General features: G+C 42.6%; 1 protein-coding gene across 4 annotated transcripts in view; it reads left to right on the top strand.

Annotated features, from left to right (window-relative positions):
- LOC146821271 (uncharacterized) overlaps positions 1 to 22,204 on the top strand; it is an 838,501-nt gene that overhangs the window by 779,741 nt on the left and 36,556 nt on the right. For all 4 annotated transcript variants that reach the window (XM_085612209.1, XM_085612210.1, XM_085612207.1 and 1 more), the window contains one exon: positions 6,928 to 7,077. In XM_085612209.1, coding sequence (XP_085468335.1) covers positions 6,928 to 7,077 — 150 coding nt within the window. The remainder of the gene's footprint in view (positions 1 to 6,927; positions 7,078 to 22,204) is intronic.

A 22,204-nucleotide genomic window follows, 5' to 3' on the forward strand; every position in this document is an offset into this window, starting at 1 on the left:
CTTTCCCCATCATCTCCAGTGTATGTTGTGCAGGTGACAGGTTAGTGAGTGGGTGTGCATTGTTAACACAGTCAAAAGCCAATGAGCCCAACGGAGATGCCAAGGCATCATTTCTCATTCTTATAACAAACGACCCAAAAACTCAAGAGGCTGGTTAGCAACGTGATCAAACGCAGCGGTGGAGCCTTGAGCCAATAGTTTTGAAATTAGGATATTAGACTCATGGAAGTAGTCTATTTTCCAACTGCAGTTGTCTTAACCTAAGAAATTGGCCGAAAGGTAGACAATCTGACGGTGCTCTTGGATGACCACTCTGATACTTTAAAACGTTTCAGTTGGTTTACATATGTCTGAGTGCGTGAACAATTCCAAGGTGCGCAATCTTTCACCACTGATACAAATACTCTAAAAATCCATACTTAAAGCTTACAGGTGTTGAAATTGCAATTATATAGAACGTACTACCCAAGACGAGGCGTTGTAGTATCACTGAATTGAATTCATCCCTGTTGACATCTAGTTCTCGGGTAAATATCAGTTTGTCGACTCTAGCCCATATGGTTACAACACCTATTTATTACTATTATGATCAACATATCATTGATTCTACCACTTTGGTGTTCCAGTCATCTAATTGCTAATCTCTAATAAGAGTTTGAAATGTTGTCGACATATTTGCACACAACCCCCTGCTGGCATAATTGAATTGCCATTATACTGATGTGCAACTGTGTGCGATTATTAACACATAATGGAATATGTCCAATTGCATTTAGAACCATTACTTGTTCACGTCGATTTGTTCACTTTGGTAAACGGTGCATGACTGTCGTCGTGTTTGTTGTCTTTTTTTCCGTCCATCATTTCCTTTGGTTTTTGCTTTGTTCGCCATAAGTTGGCAGGGTATGCTCAGACGTGAGTCCCTTGCTCACTTTGCCACTGGATTCAAGCAAGCCTGGCTGAAGACGGCTGAAATGCCAGAAACCGATCCTAGGAAGCTTGTTTCCGGTCCATGGAAGACATGGCTTGGCAGTTCAGGCTGGACTGTTCCCATGAGGCACAGGGTCAGACTGATTTGCATATGGCCATGTCTGAACTGGGGTGGCAGAGTGGGCTAAAGAACGGTGATGGATTAAACCCAGATCAGTTGACTGGGGGTGAGTGCTTGCAATGTTCAACACTCCGTCCATCATTTCCTTTGGTTTTTGTCTTTTTTTTTATATACAAAATCTTTGCCCAATTTGTATATACCAATTGTCTTAAATCATCTGCTGGGCTTGACTTCCTTTACCTTCTTACATTAATTGTATGCAACAAATGATTCTTCTTGCTAAATTATTATTATTTTTTTTTAAAGAATCCCAATTGAACCACGGTTTATTTAATATCCTGTTTTCCCACGTTCTCAAGGGTGGCTCTAGTTCTCAGTAATACTATTGTAGCTAAGAAAATGCATCGGCTAACACAAATAATGGAGTTTTTGACTACCTTAAGTTACAGTGCATAAAACTGGCATTCAAGATACTAGTAGTAGTTACAAACCATGACGCACACAAATCATGCCCCATCCAAAAGTGTCACTTTATACTGATAGCACACATTAATGTTTCCATTCCTGTCACCAAATGTAAGAGCCTAGAAGATCCCTCTGAACTCTGCTATGGATGAGAACATTCTGCATATGACTGGAATAACACTACAGAGCAGTTGGAAAATTGCTCTCTGAAGGGTCACCCCAAACAATTTGCCTTCCCCTTCTTTTTCTGATCACATCATTGTTGCCTTTAGGACTCTGGGCACTTTACCACTGCTGACCAGTGCTAAACTGTATGTGCTTTCTCCTCTAAAATAATGGATTTACAACTGTCTGCCATATTTGATTTACTTTTAAGTCCCCTTTAAAGTGGTATACTATATACCCAGTGCATGTAAATTAAATACTACTAGTGAGCCTGCAGCACTGATTGTAACACCCTCAGAAGCAGCCTTTCAAACCTGTCTCAGGCCTGCCATTGCAGTGCCTGTGCATGGAGTTTACTGCATTTCAAACTACTTGCCAAGCTTGAAACTCTCCTTTTAGTTGCCCCTAAGGTAGGCACTAGGTAGCCGTAAGGGCAGGATGATGCATAAATCAAAGGTAAGAAATGTACTGGTATATTTTGCATGTCCTGGGCATGACAAACAGCCTATTTCATTTTTTACTACTGTGAGGCCTACTCCTCTCATAGGCTAGAATGGGGATTCCTTAATACACTTTTAAGATGTAGTTCCTGATCAGAGAAAAGTAGTTTTTTCATGTTTCATATGTTTGAAATGGAAATCACAAATTCTCCTTACAAGGGAAGTTGGATTTAACATTAGTGTTTTAGAAATGGCACTTTTAGAAAGTGGACATTTCTCTGTGCTTATAACTCTCTGTGCTTTGCAGCCAGTCTCCAATACACATCTGGGCAAGGTGGCTTCTACACTTTGTGCATTGCCTTTAGACAGCCACAAACACAGAAAGGTGAGGCTCATCTGCATTGTGAGCATGTATCTGCATTTTGATGGGTCTTCCTGGATTGGGAGGAATGGGAGGGGCTGACGTACTTCAATAGGCAGTGTCCTTTCCACACACAAAGCACTGATTTACACCCCACAGATAGACTGACAGAGAGGACTGCATTGAAAGGGATACTTGTGCACTTCAGAGAGCTGCTTTGAAATCACCGTCTACATCAAAGGCACTTTTGGGTATTCGTACTGGGTCTCTTACCCCTTAAAATCAGACACTTCGAGATCTTGAGCTGAAACTTTCCAGGGTCACTCCTGTTGCCTCTGTCACTTTCCCCGGCTCCCCGAGGTTCATTGCAGCAGTCATGGGGAGGCTTCAAGAGCGAGGTGAAGGTAGAGAGAAAGCATATTTGTTAACAGACCCAATTGATTAAGCAAAAATAGCTTTGTTTTACGTGGTTCCTGCCTAAAATTGCCACTGCTTCTATATGTCAATGGAGAAACTACATTCCCAGCCAGGCCCTGTTAGACTACAGTTATGGGATGATACTATCAGTGGTCTTCAAACTTCTAAATGCTGCACCCCACCCCCGTAAAAAAAATTATCCTCTGCCCTCTCTCAATTTTTTCACAATTAGTCTGCTAAATTGACAATGTTTAAATATATCTAAACACACATACTCCCAGTCAGGATATAAATGACAAAATTTGATAGTGAGGGCCTGTGGCACTTGGCCGTTTATGGCTAAAGTTCCCTAAACTTTTTGCTTTTCCCCTAGACCTTTTTTTCTGACATGTGTTGCCAACTTAGATGCTTTGGACACTTTGCTACTGCTAAACCGAAATGCAAGTGCTTCCTCTGTAAAGTGTAATGGTGTTTGGTTGTCTATTACTGGTTTGTTTGCTTTACTAGTAACGTCCCTAGTGAGGTGCACTGTGTACCAGGGCTAGTAATTCAAATTCTACTGGTGGGTCTGCAGCACTTATTGTGCCACCCACTCAATTAGCCTTGGAAGGGGAACACAGGCCTGCCATTGCAGGGTCTGCACGCAGTTTCCTAAACTGCCAATTTGTTTTGGTAAGTGCACGCACTTAGCAGACTCTGCCCTTCGTTTTCCATACACATCAGGCACCCCTATGGTAGGTCTAGGGTACCCCCTGGACAGGGTGCAGTGCATGTGAAAGGTGGGACATGTACCAAGGTGGCTACCATGTCCTAGCAGTGAAATAATCTCCATTTCGTTTTCACTGCTGAAAGGCCATCTTGCCCAATAGAATAGAATGGGAAGGCTGTGTAATGTTTTCCAGCCTGTCATCCAAAAGGGCTTAATATGGAGAGGTGAAGTTTAGTATGCCTGAACTCATCCTGCAATAACACATCTTTTTATAAAGATGGTTTTTGCATTGTGTGTTTGTAAGCCGCTCTTAGAAGTGCCTGAGTTTTTGTGCTTTAAACATTTCTGTGTGTCTCTGCCTGGTTGTGGATTTTAAAGTGATAGGATCTGGGGAATGTCTTGACCCAGGGGAGGAGGAAAGACAGGACGGGCTGACCTGAAGCTGGAGTGTCAGAGGAGGAGTAGGCCTAGTGGTGAAGAGGCCTGGGCGGATGCTATAAAATAATTGTCCCATCTCCTGCTGAGTGATTGAGAACCGAGACTCCTCCTAATCAAAGGAAGGTGTCACTGGGAGAGAGACACCCAGAACTGGTTTGAGCAGGGGTCAGTGCCCCTTGTAACACAAAGACTTTGATGCCATTGAGGGGTATAACTATGTGAGCTTAAGCCCCTGAACTTTGGAGAATGGCTTGATCAAGTGTGCACAAGACTGAAGCTACTTCACCGATCGAGAGGAACCTTTGCCAAGGAAGAAATAACTGAAGAGACTGCTGGATAGGACTAGTCTTGCTGTGTAACCTGGGGCTGGCCTGCAGTTTGCTGTTTCAACTAAGGAAAGGTTGTAGGGACTTTGCTGTGTCCTGCTGCTTGAAGGACTTTGCTGTGTCCTGAAGTAACTATCCCCAAGGCCCTGAGGTGAGCTGGCTCCATGTTTGGAAACACAGGAACACTAAAATTTCCAGAGAAGACTCTCAGATACGCCGTGGGTGTGTGTGCTTTGTCTAGCCTGAGACCTTTGCAAGTTGTGTCCTGTGATCTTGGGCACTGGGAGTTCCAACCAAGACTCTGATACGCGGTGTGCGTGTGCTCTGTCTAGCCTGAGTCCTTCGAGAGGATCGTCCTGTGAACGTGTGTACCGGGGAGTCAAGTAAGTCTCAGCAATGCAGTGTGCGTGTGCTTGGGGGCAGCCTGAGACTTTAGTGTGGAGTGGCTGTGATTGTGTTCACAGAGCAAGTGTGTCTAAGCGACACGGTGTGCGTGTGCTGTTCGCGGTCTGAGACCCTCGCTGGAGGTGCCCTGTGTTTGGGGGTACCGGAAGATAAAGGGTCTCAGCTGCGCAGAGTGCGTGTCCTTTCTACTGCCTGAGACCTGCGCAAGAGGTGCCGTGTGATTGTGGGCACCAGAAGATCAAGTGTGTCTCAGCGACGCTGCGTGCATGTGCCATGCGCAGCCTGAGACCAATGTGAGGAGTTGTGTGGTTATCGTCCACCCGGAGGTTCCGTGAGTCTGATTGACTGTGTGTGTAAGTGTAGTGTGCAGCCTGGGATTTTCCCCATTGTCTGGAGAGTCGGAGTGCATTGGAGGCCCACGTCGTGTGACGAGGAGAGGAGTGGGTTTGCGTCCCCCAGGTAACGTGTGTCGATTCCTGGGACGCGGGCTCGGAGGGGGATGCTCTCTGCCTCTCTCTCTGTCCTGCAACGCGAGCCTCTACTTCGGCTCGGATCGAGGCCTGTGTGCCAAGGGAGTGGTGCACCGGGGCCTGAGTTCGAAGCTGCATTTACTGTGTTCTATCTTACCCGCGAGGGAGTAACAACTGTAGCTGGAGACTGACCGCAAACCAGCACGAGTGGCGGAGAGACCGCCGAAGGCACCGTGAACGGTGCCGGAGTAACTTATGTATGGCATTACTCCTGAATAGCGGAGTATCTGATAATTGTATGATGCCTTGCTTTATTTCTGCACAACGGACTGTCTGTTTTATCGTATTGCCCATTGCATTAGTTTGCCTAACGAACTGCCTCATAGGTGTGCTATGCATTGCACTAGGTTTGCACAACGAACTGCTTGATAGATGTTACGCTGTGTCTTAAGTCCTGCATCACGATCTGCTGGATTGTCATATTACACATGGTATTAGTGTTGCATACCGAACTGCCGGGTATATGTGTTTTGCATTGAATAAGTTTTGCATAACCAGCTGCTTGATAACTGTATTACACGTTGCCTTGCTTTTTCCCAACAGAGTACCTGAAAGGGGACCGTAAGCATTGCATTATGGGGGCATAACAGTTGACCACGTTGTTGCGCTACGCATTGCATTACAGTGACAGTACATATCACCAGATAACAGTGTTACGAACCGGCATTATTCTTATGTTGTGAAGTACCTGACTGTCGCATAACGAACTGCATATTACGCCATTAGGATTACGTAGGATTGTTTAGTTTAGCTCAATAATAATATGCATGGGGGAACATCACCCCGACGCATATGTTGGTTTAGTATTGTGTGGTCGCATTGTATATCTTTTTATATACATATACTTGTTTTATATGAAACTCGTGTGGAGTCTATTTGTGGTGTAATCATTGGGTTGCTGTGAGTGCAATTGCAAATACTTTACACATTGGAAGATAAGCCTGGCTGGTCGCGCTAAGCTACCAGGGGGGTGGAGTGGGGGCTATCTCTAGAGGCGACCTGTCTTTTCCCTAACGTTGGGGCTCACGATTGCCTGTTTGGCCTACGGTAACTACCTCAGCCAACCAGGGATCCTGGGTATTCTAACAGGGCCATTACAAGGTTGCTTACGGTAACTACCTCAGCCAACCAGGGATCCTGGGGATTCTAACAGGGCCCATTACAAGGTTGCTTACTGCCACTCATGTTTTTAACCCTTAAAGAAAAGCAGGATATTTCACTTGGCCGGAGACTTGCCCCCCAGTTTGAAGACCTCTGTTCTATCATCATACACCGCTTGCTTTCAGGCCATGATTTTCTGATAAACAAAGGCCTGTAGCATTTGCTGGCTTTTAATAGAACATCAGTGATCTGTAGATCAGTGGCTGTAAGTCAGCAAATGAGCACCTCACTGTTGAAGCAGAACCGCCAAGAACAAAACTGATTTCACTTTTTTCTGTATCTTATTAATTTTTAATGGGTAATCACACAATTATATGAATACTAAAATGTTATAAACTAAAATATGTGAAATTTCAAAGTTGAGATACCTGTTTTTAGTCTTAAACATGTAGAATGTGATTTCATTTGAAAGCCACAGTAGAAAAACCCTACGTGTTATTTATTTTCTATCTTGTCCAGTTTTGTGGAAACAGCAACATATTATTGTATGAAGCCAAAACCTGGAGAGAAGGAAGTTTTAACACACGATTTCTTTACCCTCTGGCATGAATTCAGCAAATTCTTTCAGGACGTCTGGAAGAGAGAGTACAAGATAATGATACAAAAAAGGTAGGGGCTTCTGTGAAACTACGAATGTATTTTTTAAAAACTCTTCCCTGCTGCAAGCATTTTCGTATAATCATTTCCCAATTATGATTATTCTTCGTTTTGTTAATGATTGTATTTTTATTTTTTTGCCTCATGACTTTTGAAGCTAGTGCCACCAGCAGGTAATCCTCTAACTCGACAACCGCTGAATGTTGCCTAATATTTTAATACAGTCACTGTAAACACACCTATTTTGTTTTCTTTTCAAAATGTCTAGGGCGAAATTGTATTAAATAATGGTAGTTTTATGTAGGGAAAGGCGAATTTCATATGGCAGAAAATTAGTGTGGAATATGGCTGCGTGTGAAAATGTAGTGTCTGCACTTTTAGCATTGATTGTAAGGTACAAGAGAGCTTCACCTGAGTTTACTAAGGATTTTCGTCGAAGTAAAATGCTCTACTAATGGGATTTTAACTATAGATTAGGAAATGGATAGCTGTTATCCAATTGAGCAAATTCAAACTGTTTTTATTGATCTGTTACAAACATGCATTTTAGTGGGCATTCCACGTCATTCGTGAATCCAAGTGCTAGCAGTTCAAAATAGTTTCCTAAGAAAAAGTTGTGAATATATTGCACATGGGGAATCGTTGACGTAATTTCAAGGCAGTTGATCGCTTAAACTAGAGATCCTGATTTCTTCAATTTTGTGTAGGGCTTTAGTTTGCAGGACTTTGCTTCTGCAGACTTCATGAATTTTGGAAATGTTTTGCTCTAGAACTTTTTTTTTTACAATGAGGAGTTTTGGAAATATGAAATGTAGCAGAACAAACCTGTACATCTGAAAGCATTCTACTAATACTGCATTTTTCCAAACGGGCAACATTTGCTTCTGCTGACAGCACTTGCAGGAAAAATAGCATTGGCATAGCCAATGGGTTTTGCCTTTGGGACCTTATAAGTGTTTAGCTAGAGCTATTGGCTTTGCCAATGTTTTTAAGTTATGTTGTGGAGCATTGTGGCTGCTGTGCAGCATGTTGAAAAGTTACAAGAAAGTGTTATAAGTGTTTTTGTTACCTTATATATAACCAAGAAAACGTTATATACATCTGAATGACCCGATTAACAAGCATTGGCATAGCCAATAGGTCTCGCTTTTGGGACCTTATAAGTATTTAGTTATGCAACTGTTGCATGGCTAACCACTTATAAGGTCCCAAAGGTGAGACCTATTGGCTATGAAGAGGACTTAGAGAGGGCGAGCCATAATGGATGCAGAGTAGAGGAATAATACAAAGGAAAGGGGACAAACAGTACAGTAGAATGAAAAGATAGAGGAAGCGATAGGTAAATGCAGGAGAGCAAGAGAGACAGGATGAAAACAGATTAGAAGATGTGTAGGGAAATTGAGGACAGCAAGAGTGCAAGAAAACAGAGAACAATATGAAGGGAAGGGAGGAAGCCAGTCAGAATGTAAGGAGAGAGGAACTGGAAGGCAAGAGGAGGGTGCACAGGAATACGAAGGAAAGTACACCGGGAGGCGAAGAGGACCGAGCCGATCAAACATCAAAACTCCCCAACTCTGAATTAGTTAGACTGCATTCAAGTACTAAAAATAAATCCTTCGATTGTGCTCCGGGCAAAAGAAAAGTAGTTAGATTTAAAGCAAAAATAATTGTACACATAGCTCATCATGGAGCCTACTTGGTAAATGAAACAAAGAAAAACAAAATTCCTAGCGAAAGAGTCAGCCCTCTACCAAGGGAAAGAGTCGGCCCTCTACCCAGTAAACATCGGCATGAAACTAATACCAAGCCAACATGGGATTTCATTAACACCATACAGGGAGCAGATAAAACCAGCAAGTGATCCACATGACATGAGAGAAGAGGAGATGGTATCTTCAATAGTCCCACTGAATCGCAAAAATGAGTCCAGCAGCACAAAACAGCCATTCCTATTCAGAAAACATTTGGTTTTGCACCTCAGGTTAGAGAGTAGGACAACGTTCAACAAGACATTTCAGTTGCCTCAATGACTGTCAATAGGACAGCATTCTATCAACTTCAATGAAGCAGGGGGGGTTTGCTCTTGTAGAATCCAGTTTTTACAATGTTGTGATTTCCATCAATCATTTAGAATAACCCATTAAAGACCTCAATTGAAACTAGATTATTCCAGGTACAAGGGCACTTTAGAAAAATTAATGATGATCACGTTAAGAAACAGAGTGATGACTCATCGCTATTTCAGAGAGTAAATGAACACATGAATGCCTTTAATTGCAAACATGACCAATTTATTAATTTATTGCTCAACCACTATTTCCAACTTTCAAACGGATTTAAGAAAGTGGGCACTAAACTAATTCCTGGGGTAGCAACAGAACAACAGTAAACAGAATATCGATTGGATGTTCAGAATGCTTTAGAGGTACTCATTGCCATAATGTTTTTGAGTTATGTTAAAGCTAACAGTAATTTGTTGGGAACAAACTAAAGACTTAAAATAAGACTTTGATACTACCTGAGGATCAGGGAGATAATGGTTTTCTCATTCTGGAAACTATTATTATATTGCCTTAACTGCAAATATTAGCAGAATTCACCCAAGGAAAAATCAGACATGCGCTGACTAGATAGAAATCAGAGCTACATTAGTTCACTACCTAAAAATATTTTTAAGAACATAGCTGTTGAATGTATTAAACATAGCCATCTTTGTACTCACTATGCGACACATGCAGTGGCAAATTTGAAATAGCAGGTAACGAATTCCAAATCGTTACTGTTGCCACTAAATGGCATGAATGCGACTGCTTTCTGCATCTGTAATTGATATTGCATGTCAGTATCAATGGACAAACCAAGGCATCAAAGCCGTAGCAATTATGTGAGACAGGAAGATTAGGGAAATGTTAAACTCGGAGATTTTACCTGCATGATGTTTTAGCATTTACTTAGTCAAAAGAACACTGAATTACTTGAAAGCATTTAAATTATCAATCCACAGATTTATGTAGGAAGAGTCTTTATTACTGATGGCAAGATACATCATCATCATCATCAGTCTTTATTCGATTTAAAACAATCATAAAAGACACAAACATAGTACATAAAACATAGATTTCAATAAATACGTTAAAATACATTTAAAAAAACATTAAACACTTCAATGGACTGACATGTAGTAATAAAAAACACTTTTAAATAATCCCTAGTTCAAGGGTTAAAAGGGAAAACCCAGACACAGAATTCATTAAAGCCCATCAAGGGTACGCTTGATTGTTTTTCTCCGCAATGCCCATGCCCAGCCCAAATATTTTGCCAATGCGACAGAAACTATTGTTAAAGAGCTAGTGCGCAAAATGCGTAATGCCACAGCGCAGCTCCTTGTGCCGAGAGACTTGCACATGGGGGAAAGCCAAACGCGCCTTGGGATGGTAAATGCCGGGCAGGCAAACAGGAAGTGGGGAGTTGTTTCTATTGCAGCCCCGCATGCAGGACACTGCAATTCAGAGTTCCTGGCCCACCTTCCAGTCAAAAATCTGAGAGGCAAGGAGCCAGCTCTAAACTGAAAGTAGAGTTTCCTATCACCCACGTTAGTCACCAGATCCCAGTATAATTCAAGGCTGGGGGAGTCTTTAAACTCGAGAAAATTCCCGGACATCCCTGTAGCTCTACTCAATACCTGGGAATCTATTCTTTCCCAGTATGCTATTTTAAGAGAACTTTTTGATGGAAACTGGGCAGTCGCTGGATCATTCCATATCCCTTCCATACCCATGTCTTTTAAAGACGCATGTAAGTTCTTCAGCCACTCAATTTTATGGAAGACATCGGTTTTTATAATGTCCATAAGGCCATTAGCATAGTGGGAAAGTTCAGGAGTAGTCCAGAGCCTCCGCCAGTATAAGACCGGACGGAGCCTTGCGATATCCTTAATGGACCTCCTGCCCAGGTCATACCTAAGTGGGATCAGAGGGGTGCTCTGGGGAAGACCAGTTATACTTCGAAAAAATTTATGCTCCTCACTTGTCAGTCGCTAGCTGATCAAAACCCCAGAGCTCCGCCCCATAAAGGACAGAGTTTAGGGCCTTCGCTTCATAAACTTGCAATACCGGGCTTATTGGTTTTGTGAATGACCTGCTAAATTCCCTACTCAGGGCACCAGTTAGCTGTTTAAATCGCAGGGAGGCCATTTCAAGATGCTTACGCCAGTTATTACTACTTGAGATTTGCAATCCAAGATACATAAAATTGGTTACCATTTCTAGAGGTTGCCCATTCATGAACACTCTTTTCCCTCGGAAGCTGCTATGAGGGTTGAAGGCCATAAATTTAGTTTTTGCCACATTGACCTCCAGACCATGGTCGAGGCAGAAATCATCAAACAGGCGGAGGGCTTTTTGCAGACCATTAGATGTTCTGGATACGATAAGCGTATCATCTGCAAACATTAATATGGGGATGGAAACACCAGCCAACCTTGGAGCATCGGTATTGACAGAAAGCAGGAGATCAACTATCCCATTGATATAAATAGAGAAGAGCGTGGGTGCCATAGTACAACCTTGTCGCACACAACGCTCGACCGGGAACTCAGGGATAGGCTTATGTTGGATTGGATGGTTTAAAAGATTTCTGATGATGAATGAAATGTTAATATTGAGAATATTTTAGTCTCTTTTTATTGGCTCGGTACTCTGGAAATGCCTGCATGCATAATTGTGCATGCATGATAAGGAATGCAAATACAAGAACAGTGCATAACAGATGTCAGAGGAATTGTGGGCAGCTAGACACATTCTGTCGCATTTGGGAGTATGTCATTTAAATGTAATGGAAGGAAGTAGCCACATAGATTAAGAGGTTCACACACAAACCTGTCACCAAATACGTCACCTCTCAAATCACCTGTATTACCAACAAGAAATGCACTTGCTAATTGCGAAAAGAAAGAGTGAGCCTCTCTAATCTCTAAACAAGCCGCAAGGAGACCATGTCTACACAGAAAGTAGGTTTTCCAAATACATGTTTATGCTTTTTTCTTTTTCAGTAGACAAATCCTGAATTAATGAGAAAATTGTAACCTTTTCCATTCAAGACCCTGACTCTCGACCAATTCCCCACTCTCTAATGTTTTTGTTGATTTCAAGAATTTAATAACTTCATAATCTGAGACAGAAGTAGAAAAATATGAACGAGACTCGTGAGCAGAGAACACTAAAATGATAACGTTTGAGACAAGCATTATCATAACTTCGACCATGTTGCAAGTATCTGCTCTGAAAGTACACCGGGAGGCGAAGAGGACCGAACCGATCAAAGTGCGGCCGTGAAAGTGATCGCAATCTCGATCAAGTGCGGCGCGCGCGCACACATACACTGTAGCTCTAGGCCGGCCATGGTAGCATTTTTTTTACGCCCTCACAAAAAGTCTCGCCAGACCAGCGCATGCGGTGGGTCAGGCGAGACCTAAAATAGAATAGCATAAAAAAAGGCACACGGGACAAGCCATGCCAACTCAGTGAAGAAATATGAATATCCAATCCCAAATGAGGGCATACCAGAAAGCCCAAGCAGGTTTATAACTGTAGATCCAATTCATTGTTGAATGGGAATGCACATTAATGTTCTATTATTCAGTGGTACTTTGAGTTGTACATGATTCGTAGCCTAGTGGGCATAATGGTTGTACTTTTAAAATGGAACAGTGGCCTTACATTCCAGTTGTATCAAATGCAGGCACTAAACTTGAATTCTGAATCGGAGAACTCACTTTACCTTTCACAAGACAAGCTTGAATTTTAAAAGGTTCATTTTGTTGAAAAATCCATTCAATGTTGGCTCACACAAGTTCTCCTAATTGTTTGCCACATCCTTCAACCACAAAGCAGTTGGAAGATGCACCTTACTTAAAGGAGCTGGCATTTACTTAATGATAATGAATTCAGTATTCACTAATGTAAACCTGTTAATAAGAAATGCATGCAATATTAAGGTGTGTGCAATGTGTTCAACCATAATACCTTTCCAGAATCTTAGCAATAATTGACTCCCCATTATGTGAAATGCCTATGTAATATATAATATCTGGCCCAAAAACTCAGAAACTCTTAATTTTCTGAAGTGTTTACCTTTTTTTCAACACTATTGTAGAGGTAATGATGGTCATTGGAAATTCAGTTGCAGTTTCATGTAAACTGGTATTTAAGTTAAAATAAAACAACATAAAAGGGAAAACTCGATATAATTCTGTTTTTGCTGGGGCTTTGGGATGGGGCACACTGTGTGGTCTGGATGTTGACTGTGGGTGCATGACGCTCTGCCATAGTTGATTTGACAAAGTTAGCTGTTACGTCCTAGGGCCATTGTTTTTTTGTCTTAGATGTGTTTTAAGGAAATGGGGAGACGGGGCTTGAGAAGTGATCCCCTAGACTGGCCCTCTGTTACAGGTTTTGTAGGTGAATCGCCCAGGAGAAATGCAGCTTTGCTTTTCTGATGGGCAAAGATCTCGAAAATGGGCGGCCATACTTGAACTAATCAGACTCTCACTTTTCAATGGAAGTTTGAAAAATGACCTACAGTCACCAGGTGGTTCTAACCTCTCACGGAATGGTTTCATCACAAGACTATTGGTATCCTGCATGCATTTCTTATCTCCAGAAATAACAGCCTGCTCGGAACCGAGCATGGGTAGTCTGTGCTCTGATTGGTCAGGGAATGAATGCTTGACACTGCTTACTTGCCAGCCTCCTGTCTCTGGTGTTTTCCCTTTACAGTACATTGATATACATTATTTAGCTTTTGTTACCTTGTGTGTTACATATTAGGGTGATTTTATTTATTATAAAATGGTATTAGGATTCAAAAACCTTTTCTTCTGGCAAAGTAACAAAGCTAATAATTTGGGCTTTTGCATACTGCATAAACAGATTGAGGCGTCCAAGATATATTACCTCTTCACTATAGACAATAGCCCCTTCTCCAAAAACCACCTCATCCATCATTGATAAGAAACCATCAGCTTCCATTTCTCACCAGGACCTAATTTATAAAAGACTATATTAGCCCTTTCATTTCACTGCTTGTATATGTACAATGTCGTAAATCAGTTTGTACCCCTTCCCCCATCAATATTGCCCCCCAGATATGTCTGCACTATATAAATACAAATTTGGCGTGCATGTTGCAGGCACAAATGCAGGTGTAGAGCACACATAAATTAACATATGCAGGCATCTATAGGCATCCATGCACACAGGCCAAGCGCAGCACACACACACACCCATTCGTTTTCACTTTTCATTCCTGTCACTCATACTAGCCCACACTTGAGAGGGCAGAGATTGCAGGATGTAAGAGTCTTTGTGAAAATGAATCAATCACAAACAGGAAAAGTGCATCAAGTTTCAGCGTTCCAGGCATACAGCAGTTTTCATGTTGGGGTGCTTGTAATGAAGATCAGAGCAATCATACTGAATCCCCACTCTCATGGGTGAGCGTTCCCAGCAGCAATTTATAGAAGATAATGTGCAGCTCCCCTGGGTCACACTTAGAACAAGGAGGAAGCGACAACTGTAGAAATAAGAAATAGCCAGAACTGATGGATAGGAACTGATGATGTGAGAAGAAGAAACCAGAAAAATAAGAACTACAAAAGTACACTGCATCAGACTTAGTCAGCAGAAATGCCAGACTATACCACATAAAATACAGAATGGGACCCGATACTCCAATCAGCCCACTCTCCACCAGGAGTGTCATAGAGACAATGTGTAGTCCCCAGCTCATAGCTATCACCGCTGAATTTCCACCTTTGCATTTAAAGGAAAATCAAAAATGTTAATCCTGACCCTAGAAACACGTTCCTCTAGTTAGTTCTGCTACTAGCCAGTAACTGAAGTAGAATCTTAACAAAACCAACATCACTGATAAAAGAGAATAAAAGGAACGCAACAGATGTCTACATTGCAGTCAATATTTTAGTAAAGATTTGGAACTCCTAAGAGGTCCACATAAAAGTACATGCATATTACCAGGATAAAACATAACAAAACTCGTTTCACGGACCATCATACAATTATCAGAGGCCTGCATTGGCAAGGCTAAAATTCCTTCTGATGACATCAGTCAATATTATCAATTATCCCAATCCTCAAAATAATTGTTTTTCAACAATAAAACAGTTTATCTCGCGACTCAAACAGAGGCCCAAGTCCTCTACTGTATAAAATAACGATTGTTTAGGACCGTATTAGACAATAGCAGGTACGTTTAAGTAAAAAATCATACGCATAACCTCAGTGCTTAGCGAAAATGTTCAATCATTCATTTGGGCGGCAGCACATAGCCATTTCGAGAGAAAATCGTATTTAGAAATAGCAGCATAGGGATTGAAGTATCAGACCATATCCTAAAATGTGCAAAGTACAGTAAGTAGCAGCCAGTTCTTATGCAAAAATAAAGTCCAAAATGCAACTTTTTAGATTAGTGGCCCATAGAAGTGGCTCCTTTTTAATTTCCGTCATAGGAATTTCATCAGGGCCCATTGCTCCTGAAGATTTTATTTTTTAATAGCTCCATCCACTTCATTAATTGAATGTACATAGTTGGATACATGAGTTTTAAACTGATTGGGTGCCGTGATAATTAATCTGGTTGAATTAAGATTGCGGAATACAGTTCTAACAAATGAAGTTTCCATTCCTCTTTTATGGGTATAGGGAGAGATTTCACTCTAGTGCCACAGTAATCGGCAATTATATCCCAGTACTTTTTGAGATTATTTTTTGAGACGGCCTCTTTTAGCTGCATCCATGCACCATCTTCTTTTATTTGTCTTGGGGAGCGTTTTTTCCTCTGTCTTTTCTCTTTAAAAGGTTTATTAAATTGCTTCGAACGAAAAATTCATGAACTGGGCCCTTACTAATTTATTTATTTCCCTATTTATAGTAAGCAATGGATTAAAAAATGACCTCTGCTTAACTGGAGCATGTGTTAATTTACAGGATTTAGCCAGGAGACCTATATTATGGGAGAAGGCTTCGAGTAATTCTAATTGGGTAGAATCACACTCGACCGATATGAAGTACTGCTGATCTCTTATTAGTGCTGTTAAGGATGCTTTTATTCTAGCGGTCGCTTTAGTATTCCAGTAAATCCTACCATTTGTTACATTGAACCCTACTGAGTCACCTTTAAAGTTCCAGGGGCCTACCTTAGCACAAGTGAATTCAAATTTAAAGCAAATCAGCATATGGTCACTGGAAGCATTTCCCAGGACTTCATATCTGTAAGTTTTCAGAAAAAATCTGCAGAAACAATTAAATAATCTATAATAGATCTCCCAATTGGTGCCTTATGAGTGTAATTTGCTGGAATATCCTTTTCTAGCCTCCCATTGGCGATTATGAGATCTAAACTTCTCAAGCCTTCGAATAATAAGACTCCTTTTGTCTGTCCTGCTTTTATTAGGAAATTGGGCACTGGGGATATAGAGGGCTTCTTTTTTTTCGATGTTAGAAAATACCCTTATACTATGAGATGAGACTTTAGAGTTCAAATCACCAACTAATGACAGGGACCTGCAGTCTTCACTTTCCAAGGTGGAGGAGATAAAAATGAATAGATCTTTTAATAAATAAGAATAAGATGCATCGGGAGGTAAATATGCATTGGATGATCAACAAGGAATCCAAATGATCCTGCCCATCCTTATGATCTAACTTAATCGCCTGAATTAAGTTAGAAGCATGCAAAAAAAAATTATATGACCAGCTAAGACTTGTACTTAGCAAAATAGCAATACCTACTTTAGCGTGACCTCTATTCACAGGGAGCGCAGGCCGTCTCAGCACAATGTAGTCTTCAGTGGACCAGTTCCATGTGATCCAAGTCTCTTGTAGACAAATTATATCGGTATTTTGCTCTTTCAAAAATGAGCTTGTTTTTAATAGTGCTTAAGCCGGCTGCATTCCAGGATACCACCTTAATATCCTTCCTAAGAAGAGTTCCCACATTTTAGGCCTTGGGGTCTATTTGAATTAAGAACGCCTGCAATCCAACTCCTATTTTTTATCTTCCTCCTCTGCAGGAGGCACATGCTGAGTCTTTTTCTCTTTACGGAGCGCAACCCTCGTACCTGCTTTACCGAGGAAAACCTTCAAAATACTCTTTCTCCGTGAAAGGTTTGCCTCTTACGGAGGTTTCTAGATCGATGTTAGGCAGCTTATTTCGGGCCACTTTTTTTAATGGAAACTCCACTTCCGGAATTAAAACATCAATGCCACAACAGCGTAGTTTATTGCTGTGTGCCATTATCAGGTGGGAGATAGCTTTGGATGGAAATGTTACTCATGCACCCCTAGAATTATTATATTTTTGAACCACAACCAAAGCGATATCATTGCTTTCGATCATCTGAAGGCCTAAAATATCAGCAAAGCAACCCAACGGAAAGGTCCTATTCATAAATAATTCATGGTCATAAAGAAAAATCCAGGCTATAAGGGGCAGGATGTGAGCTATTAACTAGATTGGATACCTCAGGAATATTTTCATTGGGGTTATAAATGACATTATTACCTAAAGAAGAAGCCAATAGAGAAGCATTGGGGTTCAAAATACACGGAGTGGTAGGGGGAACAATTCTATCTAAAATCATTGCATCTTGGGTAGATTTAATTAGTGCACTTGAGTTCAGAAGAGAGGAACAAGGACCCGATAAATTGAACTCGGTTTGTCCATCTTCTTTCTTCAGAACATTTGAATCCATATTTGATGGAATATTATGAATGAGGTTAAGGTCGAAGCGTAACAGTTTTGTCCTTCTTTTTGTTTATCCTTCGGCGTTTTTCCATTTTTTCCTTCATTTTCTTACTGGCGTCGTTACATTTGTTCTTGATAGCCTTTTCCTTAATAGGAGGGGATTCCTCTATAGGCTGCTTAGAAGAATTCACAGCTGTCTTTTGGAAAATAGGGAAAACCTTTCGGATTGTACTTGTTTGTATTTTCCATCTTAGCTTGCCGGTGGGACGTGGTTAAACCACTGTAGCTGAGGACTCGGAATCAAAGAGCTGCCGTAAATTAGAGGAATGTAACTTATCAAGTATATCTTCGTTTTCTTTCATTTTGGTTTTATTTTTCCTACTAAAGAAAGGCTTACCAGACTGGATGCCAAAGTCCCGCCCTTTAACATGAAAAAGGGAGTCTGTATGAGTAGTATATAGCTTGTTGGAGTCTTCCTCCAAAAGGAGGGGAATGGGGGATCCCCTCCCTAGATTTGGAATACTGAGGGGAAGTACGCCAGATTTGCCTGGCAATTTTTGTTCGGAGGCTATAAACTTTGTCAAGGCCAAAACCGAGTCCAAGATTGAATCGGAGTTACTTACTGATTTCTCCATTAAGGCTAAGATGGAAGCCAGCACTCTTTCCAGGCAAAGTAATGATTCCGACATCAGCATTTTTGACTCTGGATTATTAATTTAGGGAAGAAAGTTCGTGTTAGACCTGACATCCTTGGCGTGGGTTTTTCCCCTATCTTTTGCCTCTGCTACCTGGATTTTTGATGCTGTGATGGATTTCGTTTTTGCTGGTTTAGATGCTTTGGACACTCTGCCACTGCTAATCAGTGCCAGAGTGTGAGTGCTCCCTGTGTAAAATATCGTATTGTTTGGATATACCTGATTGGCATATCTGTATCACCACGAAGTCCCTAGTAAAGTGCACTGTGTGTGCCAGGGCTGGTGATGACAGATGCTACTAGTGGGTCTGCAGCGCTGATTGCGCCACCCACCTGTGTAGCTCTAAAACCGTGTCTCAGGCCTGCCGCCGCAGGCCTGCCTGCAGTCCCCGGACTGCCATGTCCGCCTGGCCAGTGTCCACACTGGCCGGGCCTAACCCTTCCCTTTTCGTACACGTCAGTCATCCCTATGGAAGGCCCAAGGTACCCCCCTGGGCAGGGTGCAGTGTATGAAGAAGGTAGAGCATGTACTAGTGCAGGTAACATGTTCTGGTAGTGAACACCGGCCATTTTGTGTGTTCACCACTGCAAGGTTATCTTGTTCCATAGGCTAACATGGGGGAGGCGGGTGCCAATGGCTATCCGCCTATCTTCTCATAGGAACAAGATAAGACATGAGTGTTTGATATCCCTGAGCTCAGCATTTAACAACACATCTTTTAGGAGAGGTTGTTTTTAAATCCTGAGTTGGAGAATAGTACTTTTTAGAGAGTAGCTGTTCTCTTGTCTGACCCTCCTGTGTGCCTGGGCGCGCTTGTGGATTGACTGTCTGGTTTGAGAGTGACAGGGGCTGGGGATCCCCCGGGAGGTTGGCTGAGTCAGCCCTCTGCTGAATGGCGACATTTGCAAGGAGAGTGGAGGGAGGAGATAGCACCTGGGATTGAATAGGGCTTTGCCTGCCTGCCACTCTACTGGCTCCACCTCCTGCTGTGCGGCTGACGACTCTGCCCCTCGCTCTGAAAAGAATGTAGAAGCCAGGAAAACAAAGTGCTCCAGCAACACCCAGAACTGGATCAGACCGGGCTCAGGACCCACTTGCACAAAGACTTCAAAGACTTTTAGGGGTATAAGTACAAGACCCCTGACAACAGATTTTCAGATTCGACCATCGAGAGGAACCTCTGCTGAAAGACGGACCGCTGAAGAACTAAAGGAAGATTGCCGTGCTGTGTGCTCTAAAGGCTGACCTGTTCTGCTGTACAACTGAAGCTGAGGAGGAGAAGGGGTCTTGCTGTGTGCTGACCCTATCCACTTGACCAAACAAGACTTTGCTGTGTGCTGTGTCTTCAACTGAATCTCCAAGGGCCTGAGAAGAGCTGGCCTGTTTCGCAACCCAGGGATAGAAAGGTTGCCAAGAACTCAAGACTCTGCTGTGTCCCACCTGCGCTGCTGTGTGCCGCAGGGGCCGTGGACTGTTCTACCAAGCTTCTCAACATCTGCCTGTGAGGTGGGCTGGCTGCTCTCTGTCTTGCTGGAGAGTACCGCACCGAGCCGGGCCTGACACCGGTTGCCGCATCAAGAAGTTCGACGTGCTCATCGGCACGTGCCTTGCCGCGACCCGGAGGCCTGAAACAGATCGAGAGTCGTATTTCCCTGCTCTACGAAGCCGCGCTGTGAGTGGCTGACTCCGGTGACGTCGACATCGTCACTGGGGGACTCGTCGAGGGAGTTGTGGAATCCTTGCACCGAACAGCCCGAGGAGCGCTCGTACACCGAGTGCAGCGACACCGCCGGAGCAAAGTAGCTGCCGAAACATCAAGAGCCTACAATCGGATTCATTCTCAGTGAGTATCGAATCACTCAAGAGACTAGAGACTATCGTCTGACGATCCCGACCAACCAAGAAAGCGAATATTGTGTAAACCTGTGATGCTTGATTTCATCTGCGGAAACTAGATAAAGATATATTATTTTTGATATAACTCACCTGTGTGGTCTAAGTTTGTGGTGTGCGGAGGGGGGATCATTGTGGTGTCTACGTGCAAATACCTTACACATTGCCTTGGGGATAAGCCTGTCTGCTCGAGCCAAGCTACCTAGAGGGTGAGCAGGGGTTATCTACCGTGTGTGTCCCTGTACCCTGACTAGAAGCAAGGGTCCCTATTTGGTCTAAGGTGTATACCTCTGCCAACTAGAGACCCCCAGATCTAACAGTTCGGAAATAGTTCAGGAGTTAATGAGCCCTGTGAATCTAATAAGCTTGTTCCACTAGGAGTGCTACGGAACAGTTGCATTTTAACAGGATGATCTTTGGAGGAAAGTGAAGTGACTGGAATGGGAATCCTGGATGATTCTAGATTAAAAACATGAGACATTTTCAGAGACTGATCTAGATTAATGTCCGGTAGTGTGAACTCTTCCATTATGTGTTCTCCCTCTTTTGGCACTAGTTGAGGTACTCTTTCGGGTTCAAAGTCTACATTTACAAGTGAGTGGCTGGTTAAACTTGCCAGAAAAGAGTCAGCCACCCTAAATTCCGAGTGTTGGCAATCTGTAGACCATACTCCCCTGATTTGGGCGGTAGTTTGTAGGGCACGATTGGCAATTGTTTTTCGGGAATAACTTTGGCCTCTACATGATCTTCATCTTCTTTTTGGGAAGACTCCAACATCCCTACTGATTTTAAACTTATTTCTTTTTTTGGAAAGAAGGAAGGGATGGTATTGAAACTCTTCAAAATGTTTATTTGCTGTGAGTTGTTCCTTAGGGGATTAGCTCTGTTTTTTTTGCAAGCTCTTGTGTACACCAATCTTCCAGAGCGTAATGTTTTTGTGGTCATATCTTAGTTCTTATATTACAAGTCCCTTAGCCGGGCCGGCCAGCACAGCAAGAGAGGTATAGCTCCAAAGTGCTAGTGCACCGATGCGCCGCTTATGCAACACCGAGCACCGAGTATCCACTCTCCAATTGAATTACTGGCTGCCAGCACGAGGTTCAGAGGCAAAACACCTTCTGTCTCCGGCACCTCTGGCACCTTCTATCTCCAATAAATTTCCAACGGGTCCAACGAGGACGACTGGTCTTTTCTCATAGTATGGTTTGCAGTTGCGATTTTAATTGTAACAGAGTTTTTTTACCAAATCCAGACAAAATCTTAGCCAAATTGTAGTGGGGGTGGGGAATTAGGGTGGAGATTAAACAGGGAACAGACAGGAACCCAAACAGGATCTAAACTTTGGGAAGATCTTAATGGTTTTATGGTTTTGGTTTTGGTGGTTTGGTAGTGGATCAGTGGTTCAAAAGTTTGAATGCTTAGCGCAGGGCAGAGCGAAGCTGAACTGCAGGATGGGTGCAAGGAGGGAGGACCATAAGACCTTCTCAGTTCTTCCTTAGCCCTGTTTTTGCTCAAGCCCAAGCCCGTCACTCCCTCTCCTCCTCACCGCTAAGCTTCTGTTTTGCCTGCCAATTAACTTCATAGACTTTGTTGTTTTCGCCACTGTTCTCACTACTCCCCACAGCAAAGTCTTTGTCTCTATCAGCGCCGTGAGTCAGCGGGTCCATGAGTTTTCTGTGGCTTAGTATTAGGGGTGGGCGGAATTTTCGAAATTCACTTTCGCAAACTATCACGAAAATGTTAAAAATCTCCGCAAACACGTGGAAATATCGCGAAGACGCGTTCGC

The sequence above is a fragment of the Triturus cristatus genome, chromosome 6 (genome assembly GCF_964204655.1).
Source record: "Triturus cristatus chromosome 6, aTriCri1.1, whole genome shotgun sequence".
Taxonomy (NCBI): domain Eukaryota; kingdom Metazoa; phylum Chordata; class Amphibia; order Caudata; family Salamandridae; genus Triturus; species Triturus cristatus.